Source organism: Phoenix dactylifera, chromosome 4 (genome assembly GCF_009389715.1).
Source record: "Phoenix dactylifera cultivar Barhee BC4 chromosome 4, palm_55x_up_171113_PBpolish2nd_filt_p, whole genome shotgun sequence".
Taxonomy (NCBI): Eukaryota; Viridiplantae; Streptophyta; class Magnoliopsida; order Arecales; family Arecaceae; genus Phoenix; species Phoenix dactylifera.
In genome coordinates, this window is record NC_052395.1 from 21,007,054 (window position 1) to 21,025,756 (window position 18,703).

General features: G+C 36.0%; 1 protein-coding gene across 1 annotated transcript; it reads right to left on the minus strand.

Annotated features, from left to right (window-relative positions):
- Nucleotides 1-103: 103 nt before the first annotated feature.
- On the minus strand, nt 104-17,662 carry LOC103722341 (phosphatidylinositol/phosphatidylcholine transfer protein SFH8-like). The gene is made up of 15 exons (XM_008812869.4): nt 17,504-17,662; nt 17,281-17,361; nt 14,982-15,276; nt 13,433-13,532; nt 9,867-10,133; nt 9,697-9,774; nt 9,437-9,538; nt 9,285-9,334; nt 9,076-9,175; nt 8,867-8,965; nt 8,662-8,778; nt 5,101-5,233; nt 3,179-3,585; nt 462-536; nt 104-325 (listed from the first exon to the last, which is right to left on the minus strand). The coding sequence occupies exons 2-15, from the start codon at nt 17,312-17,314 to the stop codon at nt 305-307; spliced, it is 1,878 nt and encodes a 625-aa protein (XP_008811091.2). The 5' UTR covers nt 17,315-17,361; nt 17,504-17,662; the 3' UTR covers nt 104-304.
- Between the last annotated feature and the right edge of the window lie 1,041 nt (nt 17,663-18,703).

Genomic DNA, 18,703 nt, shown 5'->3' on the forward strand with positions numbered 1-18,703 from the left:
TTCTAACTGTATCTGACCCAACTGCCCCCCACCCCTCCCTCTCTCTCTCTCTGTTAGATTCATGTACTAGCATGGGTGTATAGGTTCTAAAGCCAACAAAGAGTGCACAAAATACTGTGATCATATTTGATTCCACTAGATTATTCACATCTGAATACAACACAAAGGCGCACAATCTTTTTATACATGCATTATATCGTAGCTATCAAAGTCAATAGATACACACATTGCAAACCTCTTTCATTATAAAGAGCATGAATAGCAGAGTGGTAATGGCCAAACCAATTCATGATGGTACCAAGCTTTAGAAGCAGAATTTTTTCTTCTGCAGCCAGATACAAAAAAACGTGTCTTTAGAAAATTATATCTATTTTATGCTAAGACATGAATTATGAAGTGCCTACTTTCCTACCCCACCTTGACATAAGTCGAAGGCGGTACCCCTTATTGAAGAAACTTACCCGGAACTTGGTCTCCTTTTGCTGGTCAATGTATGCAAGCAGTTCGTCTTGCCTCATTAGAGCTCCATGTAAAGCCTAAAAAGCAAGACCGTAAAATGATGAGTTCTAAAAAGGCATTCTCATACTCTGCATAATCACAGAAAGAGGCGAGGAGATTTGTATAAAAATATAATACGAAAAAAGGGCATGATCCCATAGCTAAAGGATGTTTATATTTAAGAGGGTTTGGTGTATGAACCAGAAAATGGGACCAACTTGGAAAGACCATGTGGTCCATGTCAATGTGCACTTGTGCACCCCTTCAGCTTAGACCGTAAGACACCTTGAAGTAGTGGTGGAGCCAGGATTTTGTACAAGCAGGAGCAGACAATGTCCAATGAAGAAAAGCATATTTTCAAATTGCAAACAAAATGACAATACTTGGAAAAATCAATCATTTATATCTGGTGTTGAGGAAAATTAATCCATTATTTTACACATTATATAACTATTCTTTTTTTTTTTTTACTTAACAAGCATTATAAGTAGTGTCATTAGTTAAATGTTTTCTGAAATACAGGATTTTGCAAATAATTCCTTCAAAAAATGCACAGAAAAACAGGAAAACTAAGAGACTACATTTTGGAAGGATTAAAGAAAAATTAAAAAAAAAAGGTGTAGGATTTGCATAAACAATAAGAGGTTACTTACCTCCGCGATGACAAAATCAAATGTTAAACAATTTTAATGTGTTTACAGATGTTCTCTTTGTGCTTCAGGTTTCTTTTCAGTGTAACTTCCAACCTCATCTTCCTTTTTATTATTCCCTTTCTCTTCCACTGCCTTCTTTTCTTTTTCTTCTTCTTGAAATTCCAAGCCCCAAGTGAATAGAAAAATAATCCTCTTCTCATAAGTAGTCCCTATCTGATTAGAATGGTGACAGGCAACCCAAGACATGATCCCTATGTGAACACAGGAAGCAGAAGGAACCCAAAAAATGCTTCCCACATCTAATTAGATTGGAGGGTCATTACAATTTGCGGAGAGCAATACATTGAGTTCAATTAGATTGCAGAGAATTACTAATTTCGATAGAGAGAGGAGTTCCAAATACTAAGATAGAAGACCTAAATTAGTTGGAAACACAAACCTTCCTTCCTAATCTAAACAGTAAACAGATAATCATAAAGAGTTTTGTATGGTGGCACAGCTAATGGGTTGCCTAAGAGGTAAGGTCCTGCAAAAATAACTAAACATTCATTGGCCAGATAAAAAGGTCACACATGTAAAATGGGATTTTAGAAGATTAGGGTGGGCAATTAAGATTGTACAGAGATATTGGTATGGGATCTTAGAAAGTCTGCACACGGGGTGTTAATTATGCACTATGACTCCGCCTGTTCCTTAAAGGTATTCACATGAATTTTGCTTCATGACCTTTGTGAATTGATCCCACTCATTCCTATACTACATCAGTTGAAAACTCTCTATAATTTATGAAGAACAATCATATGTTTGCTTACGCCTTGAATAGATACAGTTACATGGACAGCGTATTTAACGTACATGCTGTTGCAAGCTAATACATCAGAGTGGAACTATAAATGCATTTGAAAGAAAAAAATATTTAATACATAACTCAGATCCCATTGGCACACTTCGCATCCAATTAAATCTAGATAACAGCAACAAAATCAAATATTATTATGTTCAAAATTACTGTGTACACCCATCATAATGGCATTGAAAATGTCAAGTTGAGATTAGAGGCAAGGGAGTTGAGTACCTTGAACTCTACAAAGAACATTTAAAAATGTTAATACATTATTGAAAATTTTAAAAAGTGTATATGATTAGTTCAAGATGATATCATATCTAATGAATATGAAAGGATTTTTACAAATCAAACAATTTGTAACCTTTCCAAATCAAGGTTCGCAGTACTAGTGCATGCTGCCCCATACCGAGCATACCATACCATATCGGTACTAAACCGATACTCAATATCCGGGGCGTACCGAATATCGATACGCCAATCTGACTCCCATACCGGTTGTACCAACATGCCACCTATACAAGGTCCAGTACCGAGATTATAAAACTAGCATCAAATAATAGGCCTATTAAGGGAAAAAGGAAGCTTGTGATGTGCATGTATTTGCCCAAAGTGGATAAAAAATGCAACCAGCTTCTCAAAAAATTTAAACATTTATACTTAGCTTATTATCTTGCATGCCTAATGGAGTTATACATTTATTAAAGTCAAATGTTACTTAGGACAACTAAATGATAAATCTAGCATTTGAAGGTGTTTCATCACCTTGATTCTGAATTTCACTGAAATAGACTACAAAAGAACACAAGGAACACAGGGAAGCAAAAGCATGGAACTAGGCAAAGAACTCATAAATCAGCAAAACAATAAGATCCAAGGAGATCAAAGTATAAAATGGAACAAAAAAGTTGTAGTTACACATCCACATAGGCTATATTAAGGTCCTGGAATCAATGATTGTACATCAATTTCAAGCATAATCCAGAATGCAACACTCTCATGTTTTTAATCAGAGGAACAGAGGCATGCAAAATCATCATGAATCCATTTTTCCATGCATATATTTCAGAACATATAGGAACACCAATAATGAGACATATGAAATCCCTGAACCATCAATTTAGTTTCATTTATATTAAAATTAAGAACTACTCCATGAATTAAAGAGAGTCCAGAAGCATACCTTCTTAGTAGCGATAAGCTCAGCTTCTAATGCATCCACACGGTGAACAGCAGCATTAAGCAACTCTTCCTTCTCATAAGGCAATTCAGATGGTTTTGCTTGAAGAATGTCAACTTTTCCCTCCAGCTCTCCCAGCCTTTTTAGAACAGATGAAAGGAGATCTACCTCTGTGTAACCAGGAGAAGGCGATGGAGGTCGAAATTCCTCTTTAGGACTAGAGTCTGATGCATATTCAGGGTAGCCGTTGTCAAGATCAAAAGTCTTTCTTTCTGGGAATTTCTTGGTCACATGGCTGGTGATTGAACGAAGCAGTGTGAAAAGGGTCATGATGATAGCTGTCAGCCATGTGACAATTTGAGCTCGAACTTCTTGATGATGCTTACACACATCAATCAAAGAAAATAAACCTGGAAAGAGAACACATATCAATCAAAGAAAATGAACTTGGAAATAGGACTCTAGTGTTTTAGCCACTTTCGTCAATTTTGGAAGAAGAGGATAGAAAGCAAGCAAGAAAAATGACAAAATAATTGCACAAAAGAAAAAACAGAAAAAGGGCAGGCCTTGGTGCAACAATTAGGTTGCTCCATTATAACCTAGATGTCACACGCCCAAAACATAGAAATAGCCTCTCCGCATGCAAGGGTAAGGCTGCGTAGATCTGACCATCTCTAGAACCTGCAGTGCGGGAGCCTCATGCATTTGATGCCCTTTTTTTGAACATAAAAAAAATAAGAAAACACCTACATCATTGCAACCCACACTAGGAAGCAGGTGAAAAGAACTACATGTGCCACAGAGCCGCCCCTAATGTGATCACATAAAGAGAAACATGTGGGGCCTGCAAAGTAGTGGGGAAGTTGGATATGACAACTGTCCATGTATTTTCCAACATGCAAATTTAAGTACCATATAAAAAAAAAGAACTTGCATGCTTCTGAAAACACCAAAAATTATTTATCCAAGAAAACGTTACCCATGTTGTTTTGAGATTGAACACAACCTCACTTTAGTAATATGCGGTTTATGGTAAGGAAAGAGCCTGATTTAACTTTAGTGATAGATCAAGTTGTTGAAGAGTGGCAATCAAAGATTTCATTGCATCTGTTACCTAACCATGCAAATGGGAAGAAAAAAAAAAGAGAAAAGATGTATATATTAAAAATTCTGATATTAGGGTCAGAGAAGTTAAATTTGATAAATCTGACCATAAAAGGCAGATTGCTAAAGGCTTAATGGCTTACCCACATTAATCGGGCTAATACACCACTTTATCATTGTGTAGTTAGAGCAACAAGTCGTAGCCTCTTATTAATATAAGTAGATTGATACAATTGGAACAATCAAAGACAGAAAGATGTATAGAATATATTCAGAACATTTCCCTTTGATTACTTAAAGGGCCAGTGCCCCTGCAGAAGCCCACTTCACCAGTTCCTTGTCCAATACTCTGTTGTCAATAGGATTTTCAGTGGGAACTCTAGTGGAGTAGTTTGGCTCCATTTTAGACAATTTGATGCAGATAAAGATGGTTTGAAGTGGCTCAAGCCTGGCTTCAGGTTTTGAATGTGGTTCTGGCAGAGGCAACTTGAAATAGTCGATCCTGCTAGAGCCCCTGTTATGAGTGGTTTAGAAAGACACACAGCCTAATTTTGTCACCTACTGGCCTAGAGGCTGGTGTATCAAAAGTTAAAAAAAGAAAAAAGGAAAAACAAATATCATTTCCTTTTATTACTACAGTGACTCTTCAAAACTAGTTTTAAATGCTGAAAGCAGAAAATTGTTCCGTCCAAAGAATACATAGAAGAGATCATCTAGCACAAGAATATGTTTTTGTGGTAGGGTGATGATAAGAAAAAATGATTTATGCATGAAAAATCAAATAGATACATTTGTAACACAGACAACCTAAATCAGCATACCTTTTGGGGCAAAATGAAATTGACTAGAAGCTTCTCTATTCCAACTTGAATCTATAGCCTTGTCGACCATGGGAACGCATTCCTGGAACTCAGGGGATCCAACAGAAAGGCTAGCATTCCCAACCATTTTTCCCTGCATGGTTTATTAAAGTGATGTGTAGAACACCTATAACCATTAGAGGTATCCAATAGTACGACCAATGATCACAAATATAATGTAAAAATTAATTTTATGATCTGCCAAAAGGAAAATTTAAATCAAGTATGAAGTAAATATGCAGCATGTTAGTTTTTAAGTTAAGATACGATGAATTCATCAATTATACTTCACTTGAATTTAACTATTGCGCCTGAAGGAGTTTAGATGTTAAGTTGATGCTGCAACAAATTGTTATAATAAGGCTCTTTTCCATTCTTGAATATTAGAGTCCTGATTGGACTAAGATTTTCATCTTGCCCAATATCTCAGCCAAGGTATCGATTTGTTGGTATCAGTCACCCACCATATAATACAGCATATATCTGTCCCTATTTATTAGGGGTGTGCAAAAAACCAGCCAAACCACGAACCCAACCCAAACCGATCTCTTCGGTTCAGTTTATATCGGTTTTTTTTTTTTTTAATTCGGTTTGGTTTCGATTGGGGAAAGTCTTGAACTGAAAAAATTTGGTTCGGTTGTTGTTTCAGTTACTAGAAAACCAATTCAAATCAACCCGACCAGACCCAACCTGACCCATGTGTATATATATAAATATATATATTCAAATCGACCCAACCAGACCCAACTTCCCTTATCCCATATATTAAATTTTAATTTTAAAATTTATTTCTTATATTTTTTTATATATATAAAATTAAATTTTTATGTTTAGACTTAGCCCAACCCATTTAGTTTAGTCCATTGGATATTAACCCTATATAAAATAAAAATTTTTATGTGTAGAATTAGCTTAGCCCATTTAGCCTACCCAATTGAATATCAACCCGATGAACTGAACCAAATCAGATTTTTTGGATTGGTTTCAAGCAGTTTTTGTAGATGATCGGTTCAGTTTCGATTTTGGTTTTGGTTTTAGAAACCGATCTAAATCGATTCAATTTCAGGTTTAGTTCCAAACCGACCCAACCCGACCTGTGCACATCCCTACTATTTATCTTGGCCAAGGTAACCCGATACTTCCTAAGTTCTCATCCAATAAGTTATTGAGATATTGCCCAAGCCTTCCTAAACAAGCTCACACAAAATCAAAATATTTTTTAAAGATATTAAATGTTTAAAATAATGTCATAAATGGGGATTAATCTCCAGTTTACCATATTTGCTGAGGTTTCCACATCATGGTTTTGCCTAAGATTTAAAATTCTTGAATTGGATCCAATTTGAAAAGGTTAGAATGGCTGGGTCATTAAATTAGGGGCTGTGTTAAAGCTTGATATGGATGTTTTCCCCATTCATCCGCTATTTCTTTCCTCTTTCTTCTCCTCTCTCTGTATATGAATCTCCTAAACTAGGTTAATCAGGTTAGAGTCAGGTCAGATTTAGGTCAGGTCAAAAAACTCTCAACCCAAAACCAACCCATTTCTAATTAAATTAAAAAAATAAACCCATAATTGAACCACATATTTTTGGACCCATACCAAACCATCCAACCTAAAAGAATATTGCTTTTCATTAAAATATCCCAACAGGTGAAAATGAAATAGGGTCCACTATAGTACAAGAGAGACGAGAAGATTAAAGTGGAGCAGAGAATGTAACAAATCCTAATCACACCTATGCCTTCTCTTTAGCATATTTTGTTCTTTTCTTAACCATGAATAACATGGCCTCCCTAAGAACCAGAATTAAACCCTTGTATAGACATGATCCACTGCACCGTTACTACTTTCCTGGGAACCAACAGCTAGGTTTTAAGAGGCTGTCCAACCCATGGTGACTCAGAGTGTTTGGGTTTGGACCCATTTATAATTATATAAATCATCAACTAAACCAGATAATTTTACAGGGTCAGCAGGCAGAATCAAAAGTTGCAACTCCCACTGCTTATTTTGTTACCTTCAACTACGTTTCACATTAATTGCTGGAACTACCGCACTGTATGCGGATTGGAAAAGAAATTGGAACTAATGAGAAAAAGAAAAAAACACACCAGCATTGAATCAACAGGAACTATAGAAGTCCCTCTTATGTATATGAGAAACAATGTTGTTTCCATCTAAACCCTAAATGCTTACTAAAATTATTAAAATTCTGCAGCTTTAAATATCCGAGCACAAAAACCTGAAACCTTGATCACAGTCCCATCTTAAGATTTTTACCATAGATCTCTGTAACAATTTAGTCTTAGAACATATCCTCTATCTCTATGCTCATACTATCACCCTTATAAGTTTTGGAGAGCTATAATCCAGGGCAAAGATGAGCATCAAAGAAAATTCGCTTCTGTGTTTTCCTTCATACTCCATAAAAAATGGATTGTTTAAATGTTTTAAACATGTTAGACTCAAGGACTAACTATCTATTTAGCGCGCTCACACATACTTGTAACTACTAAAGGTGTCAAGACCTAAATTCATGCATTCTAATCTAAAGATCATCAATACACCAACCATTTTCTTCTATTACCTATATTCAATTCTTGCTACCAACCATTTATGACTTTACTTGTATCTAATTATATGCTCTCTGTTTCTGCCTTTTGCCTTTTTCTTCTTTTTTTCCACCAATTCCTTGCTTCTTTTTTTTTTTTTTTTGAAGCTCTTGTTCATGATGTCTATTAGGTTGTTAAGCTATGTGGATGAGCAAAATATAAAATTCATTTATGTTGTTTGATTTATTTCGAGACAATTGGTTGAGGCTTCATCATAGGAGGCTCCCCTGTTTTAGCATGTAGTTAATACAGCACTGAGGTTTGCGCAAGCCAAAGACCTAATACCAAAAGCAGTTTTTTCTACAGTGAATTTGACAGAACAAAATACCAAGTCAGTCAGTTCCTTTGACTCCTCATTTCTACTTGTTACTCCTCAATATCATGTGAAGCGGCGATTTGGGATTATACAAGATACTTCATGGCAAATCACTATCTTACTCATAGTAATCTTGACTGGAGAGTTGCATCAAGCCTGGAGATCAACGTCTGTAAGGATTTAAACATGGATCATATTTTAATTGACAAAAAAAACCTCATCTGACTGGGATAAGACTAGTTGCTTAAGATTAAGTTATGCACGTGCAAGCTATATGCCAGCGCCATGGTCTATTGTAAGTTTGTAACTGTAGTTGCTTTAATCATGCTGAACTTCCAACATGTTCCCTGTCCTGACATCTAATAGCACAACAAGAATTGAAGAAAAAAAAGGAAAAGAAAATTAAAATAATAGCCATATGGAACCTACTTTAGGTTCTAACTATGGCTAACTTAATTCAAAACAGCACTTTTTTCGTGCATACAGAATCATCATCACAGAGACTACAAGACATCAAAACCTTATTAGATTCTTTAGAAGTAAAGGATACTCTTCAACACTCTATAAGATCCTTCAAGGAAATTTAAATGTACCTCTTCAAGAACAGGGGTCAACTGGGGATTAGAGCTATAGTTCCCTGGTGCCTTTGGAGAAGCAATGTCTTCGGCTTCTGACCCAGACTCTGCAGTAGATGTGTCCCCTCCTTTTATCTGGTCCAGTAAGACGGCAGAAAAGGGTTTTAATATAAAACAGAACACATCTTGTTAAAAATGAAACATAAAAAGTATAAGATCTTACAGTTGGGTATTGTGGCTTAGCAAAAGAAATGACCTTCCCTTCACTGTTTGAAACAGTAACAATTTGCCTAGCACATTGTGCTTCCCCACTAAGGACCATCTGAGCACCAGTACAACCCATCAAAAAGGTATCAACTAGGTGTGTGTGCGTGTGTGTGTACGAGAGAGAGAGAGAGAGAGGCAGAGAAGGGGAAGGGGGGAGAGAGAGACCGTCGATATGTTAGGGTCCTTCCATGGGCCTCGATCAGATTTAAGACATCCTCCATGCTCGGCACAGGTGCAAGTACCACCAAGAAATTCTGGCAGCTCACTAAAGAATGCAAGGCAGAAAGTTGGAGATAAGTGGGAGACTTAGAGGATGAGAATGCTTCCATAATAAGTACATGCAAACTGAAGTGGAAAGACAAAAAAAAAATAACCTGGCATCAATTACTTCAAGCAGCTTATTTTGGTACTTGGTTCCTAAAACCTGATAAAATTTGATCAAATTCATAGTGCAGTTACCTAATATCTAGGTGAAAGGGTCACCATTCATCAATAAGGATTACTAAGGACCAGAATCATTGCTTACATGAATCTTGGAAGTAGTTCTAGGGTCAAGAAAAGATTTCACAGTGTTCCATAGCAGCCGAAAACCTGGGCCAGCATTAATAATAAACATTTGGCATAATGTCTGCACAAATATTTAGAAATTATAAGAGATCCTTATCAAGTGAATTGCAGATTCCAATGTGGAGCCATCAATAATTAAAAATAGTTCTGTTAGGATTATAATATATCAGCAAAGAAGCTTCAAGATGGTAAACCAAACAGTGAATACAAATTATATACCTCTGGGTAGTTGTCATTGTCAATTTTCTGCAACCGCACAATAAGTTCTCGTGCGGACTTGGTGAAGTTTTTTAAACCCTTCCAAAAGGAGAGGAGTCATCAAACAAGGCATATTTTCTACAAGCATTTGACAATTAAATAATTAGACAAGTTTGCAAAGTAATACATACCACACCTTGAACATCTAGAATTGTTGTACTTGAGTCAATATGCTTCTTTGCAGCTATCGAGCAAGCTGGAAACTTAATTGCAAAGCACCTCTCAAACTCCTTCACATGGTATTTAAGATATCGATCTATAGTTGTCACTTGCATTAGCTTGTTGGGATCTATTTTTCCAAGCCTTTCAATGTAAACAGGTCTTCCCTCCTTATCCACGCCATGATAACCATGTGGGTAGTACTGTAGAACTTCATTTAACTCTGTATACTCAAAATCCTGATGATAACATCAATGTTAGTTCATTGACAACAGCTTCAATGTAAATGAATCACAAAATCAATGTTTCATTTCTGAGCCACAAGCTAAGAGTAGAGTGATTCATATCTCTATGAAGGATATGCATTCAATCTATTGTCTGGACCTTAATTTCTATCTCTTGTTACAGTGTAAATTGATTACTGCTTGTAACTATCACATCCAATCTATAATTCATACCTTCAATTTTAAAGAAGGAAAAAGAAGTAATGAGCACGAGTTACAAACTATCTCAAATTGAAATAAGGTTGTTTTGGAAGGTCAATTACACATTTAAAACTGGAAAGCCTATTCAACTATATATCGGATTGCACCGAGGCATATGCTTATGCATCATTACAGGCCGATGCACAGCAATGTGAGCCAGCACGGAATGCATGAATGTACAGTATCCTTGGAGTAATTATAGTAAATATGGTACAGTATACATTGGAGATCTTGTCCTTCATCTTGGATGGATGCAAAATATAAGATGACAAATTGTGGACAACGAAGGATATCTGCTAAGTGGCACTACAACTTAAGTAAAAGCTTAAGCGACAAGAGAGTATTTGCAAAGAACCTCTTGAAGCTTTTTGATTCACCACATGAACACCTCAAGGACTTCCAAACAGGTAAGTGCCTAAGAAACCACCAAATGAGAGAAAAGACAGCCCCACAAATAAGGTGTCTAGGATGCGGTGAATGAGGAAATATACCCAATTGTTGTCCTGCTCCATGTTTGACTGCAATTGTGGGAGTAGGGAGAAATATGAAGAAAAAGAGAAACATACAGAAGAGAAGGTGAATAAACACACTCACCTGGATAGAGATGTGATTAGGAAGACACTTTTTCTGTTCAGTCCCATCCCATAATACAGCACAGATAATAAGGACTGTAACGTAGTTTTGGTCTCCACTCGATGCAATTTATTAGAAGTTAGAACCATCATTCAATTTTGCAATGAAAAGATTTATATGAACCTTGCCTCCATTTTTGTTTTTCAAAAGATGGGTTCTAAGAACTTCTTATCTTATGGAGAGCATCTTTGATACAATGAAGAGAAAGTTAGCATTCAATAGAACTTCTCACCAATTTATTGAAGTCAAATTCTTCCTAGCCAAGATGAGTGGACAAATTTAACTAGAAGATCACACTAATTTTGCTAGAGGAAGAGGATACGGTTGCAGGAGGATCATTATTTAAGAATAGTTGCTAGAACTATTAATGCTCAATTGGGATCAAATATGTAATGGTGAGGAACTTGTGTTAAATTTGGTGTCTTTTAAACAAGAGTTTGAAATTAAAGCTATTATCATAGTCAAGCATTTTAAGTTATTCTGATCCATGGTTCACCATACCGGCCTGAACTAGGCGGTAAGGGGCATACTGTACCGTATTGTTTCGATACTAGTACCTAGTACGGGGTAACCTGGTATGGGGCATACTGTGCCGAAACGATTCCGTACTGTACTATACCGACAAAATGCTAATGTGGCATTGGTACAGAGTGACTTTGTTCAGATCCTTATCAGAAATATTAATATACATTATGTTTTAAGTAATGAAGACCGCATGCACATTAGAGGACTCACACGAGTCATATGAGTGGCTAGCCACATAAGAACCTCACTCACTAGAGAAAGAAGAAAAGGGATATAAAGGTTTATTAAATTGTGTGAACAAGTGCAACTAGAAAAAGATTGGTTTTTGTTGCTTTCACACAGCAGGGAGCTGGTGGACCACAGAAAATTGTCGAGTCTTCAATTTCTCTCTTCCATTCCAACCACTGATCCACAAGCTTTTTTTGTCTGTCTCTTTTTATAAAAATTTTGGATAAGAAGACCTCTCCTAATAGGAAGCTTGGATGTGGAGATAGTGCATCATTTATATGGATTTTATATACCTAATGTATATTTAATGTATGAAGAGCAGCTTTTTATGTAACAATGATTTGTATTTCTTTTCTTTTCCTGCCTCAGTATTCTCTTAACCAAATTCCAATACTTCAGTGTAATGAATTGTAGGGCTGAAGAAAAGTCTCTTCCTTAAGTACTCAGGTGATCAAAACTGAAATTTCGCAAAATGAAATTTATCTTCAATTTTCTGTTCTTTTGAGCCAGAAATCTGCATTGAAATTAGAATTTGATCCAACGAAACTCAGATTTGCATGCACAGCAACTGGAGTAAGACCGTCAAAAGCACTTGTATGTCTGTGTCATTTAAATCCTAGAGGAGATTATAATGAGGATTCTGGATGAAACATGAGTTTTGGAAACTTTTAGCTCCCAACCAGCAACTTCACCTAGACAACTCAGTTTTCAGTAGTTTTTTAAGTGCAATCACCATCGAACACTTATACGCAACACAATGCAGTATCAATCCTTTTGCACTTTAAAGTTGAATCATGTTGCATTATCTCGATCCAAACTGTTCTCACTTAGCAATGTTTTTGAGACTGGTTACCTTAGAGACACTAGAACTCAGCCATTCAAAGTTCCAAAATATATTAACTGAATTATTTAAGTGTGACACCTTTTCTCATGTTTCTCTATTGAATCTGTGGCCATACTCTGCAAAAACACGTAATTGGTGTTTTCATTTTCAACTGATTAGTTATTTTGATTATTTCCAACAAAATGTGCCGCAAGGATGTAGAAATTAGAAGGTAAATGCTTAACCCTTGTTAGTTTTAGAAATGTTCTGTAGCTTGTGTGCAATCTTTTTAAATTCACTTTCACTTTTCTTTTATTTATTTTCTCTCCTAGACCATTCTCCATTGTGTCCTGTCTTCCATAGGGTAATCTACTGTCTCATCCATCCCATACTAGATGATGGGGTGGTACAAAGAACACAAGCATGCATTTTCCTCTTAAAGGTTAAGCACCATGGAAGAAAGGGAAAAGCTATATGCTAAATAATTATACTGGAACACAAGATAAATTAAGGTTATATTGTTTTTTCATCTAATGGTAAACCAAAAAAAAAAGTAATAGTCACCATAAAAATTATTCAGGACTGACTTTCTATGTCACAGCAGTATTGACAGCTTGGCAGATGTGTGACATCTAGCTGAAAGCCTGAAACTGAGTTTTATCTAATGTTAGAACATAAAGCTTGTGGTTTTGTAGATCTCCACATTCTAATCTTTTACAAAATAAAAAGCTAAAAATTAAAAATAGAGGGTTTTCCATCTTCTGCTTGTTTAACTGCTCATGTTAATAGCCAAATTCATTATAAGCATCCAATGGGTCCTCCAGGACGTAAGCTTGTTCATTACCTCTATAATAGAGTCAACACCAAACTCCTTCCTCCATTGAAGCATTTCTGACCACATTTGCTTTGCTTTCTCAACATCAAATTTTCGTGCTTTCAGAAATCTAAGGTAAACAAGATATTAGTATGGTAATTACAAAAAGGCCAACAGTATTCCTTTAAAAAAAACAGTACAATAACTAAACAGTAAGAGATCTACTTAACACAACAAGAAAAAGCAGATTGAGTTAAAAATAGAAAGTTTACTGAAGATAGTTTTATGACAAATACATAGCAAACTATAATGTAGTTTAAAGGAACAAAAGTAATCCAGCATACCCTATAGTGAACTGCAGACATTGTACAACAAATAGAATTTTATACAAAACCATTTATTGGGCCTTAGACAACCATTGAGAAATCAAAAAGTGTGCTAATAAGTACCTTCATATTAAATGACTAGGACAATTACATAGAAGTGATTACCTTTCAATCGTTAATGTGGATAATCAAGCTATTACTAATTTCATGTGTATCATTAATTCATGAATCTTAGTAAATACAATCATTATATGAATTATTAATATGCATCTTGCAAATGCATGTAGCCTATTGTGTTGATATCAAATTAACTGAGGAACATATATGATCATTTAGCTACACACACACAAACAAAAGTAAAATTTATGTTAAAATATTGATATACATGAACTAGAAGACTTGGATAGTACTTCAAGATACACATACAAATAAAAATTTTGCTCTTTTCTTGCTAAGGGACTGAATGAAGAAGTATGACTTAATGAACAAATTTGAAACAACGTGAACTCATTTTTCTTTCTAAGGATAGAAAAGTTAACTTCCACACTTCGATATGTCATAAAATGAGGAATTTGTATCACTAGCATGCCTTATCCAATGATTCTGCCTTCAATCCGCAGGAGGGGAATGTTTGCACTGTAAAAGAGGACAAAACTAGCACGAATAACTAAAATATCTGAAAAAGGGGGAACTTTTATGGTGCTTTCAGACCATGTTAGTTGGCATTGAATTGGCAAAAACCACAGACCAATATGCATGGAATGGAGGCATATATCACTGTAACATGCTGTACACAGTCGTCACTCTACCTATCTTATCGTAATAGTGCATAGTGGCACTTTATATGTTGATAAGAACATTTAGGTGGCAGATTACAAACCTACATCAATTAATCTATAGATTGCAAGGGAAATGCTTGTTTTCAATAGGTGGCAACTCATCTCCTAAGTTAACCCAAGATATTTGAAATTATAATCTCACTATGTTTAAGCGACTAAATATCCCTAAATTAATGAAATATACTATTTTGATAAGTAAATGAAAAGAATGTTTAGCAAAATGGCGGGAGAGACCACCACATGTTTCAACATGCAAGGAATGTGATACGAGGGTTTTAACATGGATTAGCATTGTCCCTTGACCAGTTGAAGGGAAGAAAAGGAAATTGAGACTGTTGTTCAAGAACTGCCTAGGATAGCCTACAAGCCTTGAAAAAGGAATCTCAAGTTACCAAAAGAAAGATAATAAGTTACCTCAGCATCATATGGTAATCATCAAGTTTTGAAGGTAGCAACTCATCCATGATTAATGACTGACGAAATTCATCAACAGCTTGTAGCTCTCCAATATCCCTGACATCCTTAATCGAAAGAACTCGATTCTCACTCTTCCTTCTACTCTTTTTCCTCAAAGAACGCCTGAATTTAGTTGATGCATTTATAGCCTTTTTCTTCAAAGATCCAATCCTCGTCCTCCTTTCATCTTCTGAATTCTCAAAATCTGATCTCCGCTCTTTTCTTTCATCATGACTAGACATCCCCTCAAAACCTGCAACACTTTGCACAGTCAGTCATGGTTCACTAACTAAGGGGAAAATTCAAAATAACACTTGAACAAAGAACTTCCTGAGAGAAACAAAATTTGGCACAATATTTTTAAAAAATGAAGAATAACATAATTTATACATGCAAAATTGTTTAAGTAGAAATGTTAGATTATTTTCCCAAAGTACAGACAAACATATAGTATGGGTTTTAGCACAAGAGTAGCAAATAATTCAAAAGTGATAATTTTTCCAAGGATAGAAATCAGATGTAGGCAATACAGAGCTTGACAAATTGCACCTAACCTTAAGATGAAGATAGGTCGACCCACTATTACCCAGTTACAGCAATTATTGGCTACACCAAATCAAACTGAGCACAATTTTCCAAGCAGATGCCAAATAACTACGATGCTAAACAAGAATATGAACAATAATTGTATGCCATCAATCAAAAGATCAATATAGAGATAAATTTGGAGTCATAAGTGCAATTTTTACGATCAGGGTTTGGTTCGGCAAAAAAAAGCAAATAAAATCACTATTTATACTTGCTAAATTCCGAATATATATTCCACATATTTGCGTACATGTAAACTGCATCTCAAGGTGGATAATCATTTACAGAAATGCACAAAGCAGATATCTCACACATGAATGCAGTGAAACCTCATGTAAGGTATAGTTAGTTCAGGACCCCCAATATCACAGTACTGTGTTCTAAGTTTTTCTTGTACTAGAAAGAATCTCATATAGTTGGGGGAATGAGGCAGGTTGGTCTGATAGCTTATTACCCAGTCTCTAGGTTATCTTACGACAAAAATCATTTCTTGATTAGAAAGAGATAAATAAAGGGAGAATAACAAAGTGCTGGCCTGGAAAAAATGTAAAAGGAGTACTGGACTTTTTTGGGGGGAATCATACTAATGTCATAAATAGTTTCCAATTCAATCTAATCGGATATATATTGACAAAAATAGTATTCAGGAAGCAGATATCACAATCCATAAAGGCTAATCATCCAATGAGCTTCAATTGAGTCAAGATGGCATGTATAGGGTAAGAGAAAGCTATACTTCAAACACATAACTCAGGCAACATATAAACCTTGCTACTAATGTTTTGCTAGTGCATTTACTATAAAACCATCAAATCAGTTTGAATGATGCAGACTTTTCATTATTTCTCTAAGAGAAATTTAAGAAAGTGGGTAATTTTGATTAAGGGTATAAAATCTCTCCACAAACCATAGATTCACTTCTTGGTTTTCCAAGAAATATATATAAACCTTGATGGATTCTAGGTATTAGACATCAATCCATGATGGTAGCCTCCAACTGAATCTTTACGAGTTTAAGGCACATGCCACTTCAAGATAATTCAGTACTTGTAGGATTTGAATCATATTGAACGCCAAAGAGATGAAGCCCTACAACTAAACCATATATTTGCTGCATCATGTTTATCTACGCAGACCAGATCTTTTTTCCCTTTTATTTCATCATCCAGCACGAAAGCCAAATTATCAACTTTGATATAGTTAACAAATATAAACTAGCAAAATTTATTACATGTACCGCGGAAAAAGAAAACGGAAAAGAAAGAAAAGTCAGACACTTAAAATTGCACAAAAATACTAGGGCAATTCAACTAGCAAAGGATTCTGAAACCCAAGACTGAAATATAATCCCCGAGATGGATTTTTATACTAATTACATAATTAAAATTTCAGACTAATATCTGACACACAATTAAGGAAAAGAAAGAAAAGCCAAACACTTGAAATTGCACGAAAATACTCGGCCAGTTTCAATTAGCAAAGGATTCCGAAACCCTACACAGAAATATAATCCCCCAGATGGATTCTTATACTAATTACATAATCAAAATTTTATGCTAATATCTGGCCCACAATTACGCGGGGATTTTAAAAAAAAATTTCTCGTCAACTCAAGCAATTACAGATTCTCCAGAGTTTGTAGAAAATAAGAAATTGAAGGACAACTCACAGGGCCTGGCAAATCGGTCAAGCGGTCCAGACATATCCGAGAGCTATTTGATAGCTATAATCACGGACTTGAGCGTTCAATCTATAATAAAATCATATATACTAAGGTCAAAAACCCCTGGGGGAAGGAAAAAGAAGCTGAATTCCCATTGGAAACGCCAGGAGTAAATCAAGAAAACCCAAAAAAACCCTTGGGAAGGGGAAGAGGCATCTCAAAGCCCTACCAGAGACGTGAATGACCGCTGTAAAGGAGGGGAGGGAGGCGATGGGGCGGGAAGGGATTCTCGTGTGATCGGACGGTCCGTGTGGCTTCGGACGGTGGATAGGAGGGGGGGCTCAGCTGGCGGAGAAGGCGCGAGCGAGGAAAGAAAGCTGAGGGAGACGGTTGGGCAGCGTGCTGCGGGGGAGAGAGAACGAAACGCAGCTTTGTGGGACCCACCAATAGCATCCTGCCACGTGGAATAGCGCACGTCCTTCCTAGCCGCTATTCTCACGCGTTTGGAGATCGCTTTTCGCCAATGAGATGGTAGCTCCATGAGCTTTGATTCTATTAAAATAGCCTAGGTTCGAAATGGACGGGTTAAATATGAGAACCAGATGCCCTCCATTCAGCTCATTTGATGGAGTCACTATATAGTGTGCCAGTATTGAGATGGCGTTATAGTGACGTACTCATACATGAGTATTGATTTCAGTGGAAGAAGCCCATAGATGGGTCGGAGAGTATACGCAAAAACTTGCGACCTGCATTGAATATTTTTTTTGAGCCAAAAAAAAATCGATTTTTTCCAACGCAATGGTAATGTATACACCAATTAGTAGAAAGGATGGTTTATCAAGAAACTGGCAAATTGAACCCTGACATTGAATATTTTTGTGGGTGGGTGGTAAACGTAAAAGATAGTGTCATAATTGTTGACCTAATAAACTTCTTGGTCTCTTGGAGTTGTGCAAAATATGATAAGCATAAAGATGCTGCTTTCATATATGGTGGTTAAGCTCTCACCATCTAAATTATTTACCTGCTTGAAAACCATTTATTTATATCCAACTTTGTCGAATACTCTAATGTGATTTGGTGTTAGGAGGATTAGATTACAGTAATTAACATCCCCATGGTTCCATCAGCCAACATTAAACTATTTAATTAGTATAGAGATCTAATCATTTCCATGAAGGAATAAATGAAGCTAAGAACGAACAATTAAATCCTTATCAGTCTAGCCCGTGTTGCCCAAACATCCACAAGCTCGCATTCACCCCAAAGCACAGTTAAGTTACTTTCTAAGAGTCCTATTGAAGATAAGCTCCTAATTAGTCAAGCCAGGGTTTCAGTAGCATTGCTATCATGCTATATTGGGCTAGACAATCATTAGTTTTATTTCTCATTATAGAAATAGATTTGCCCACTTGCAGCCTTTGAC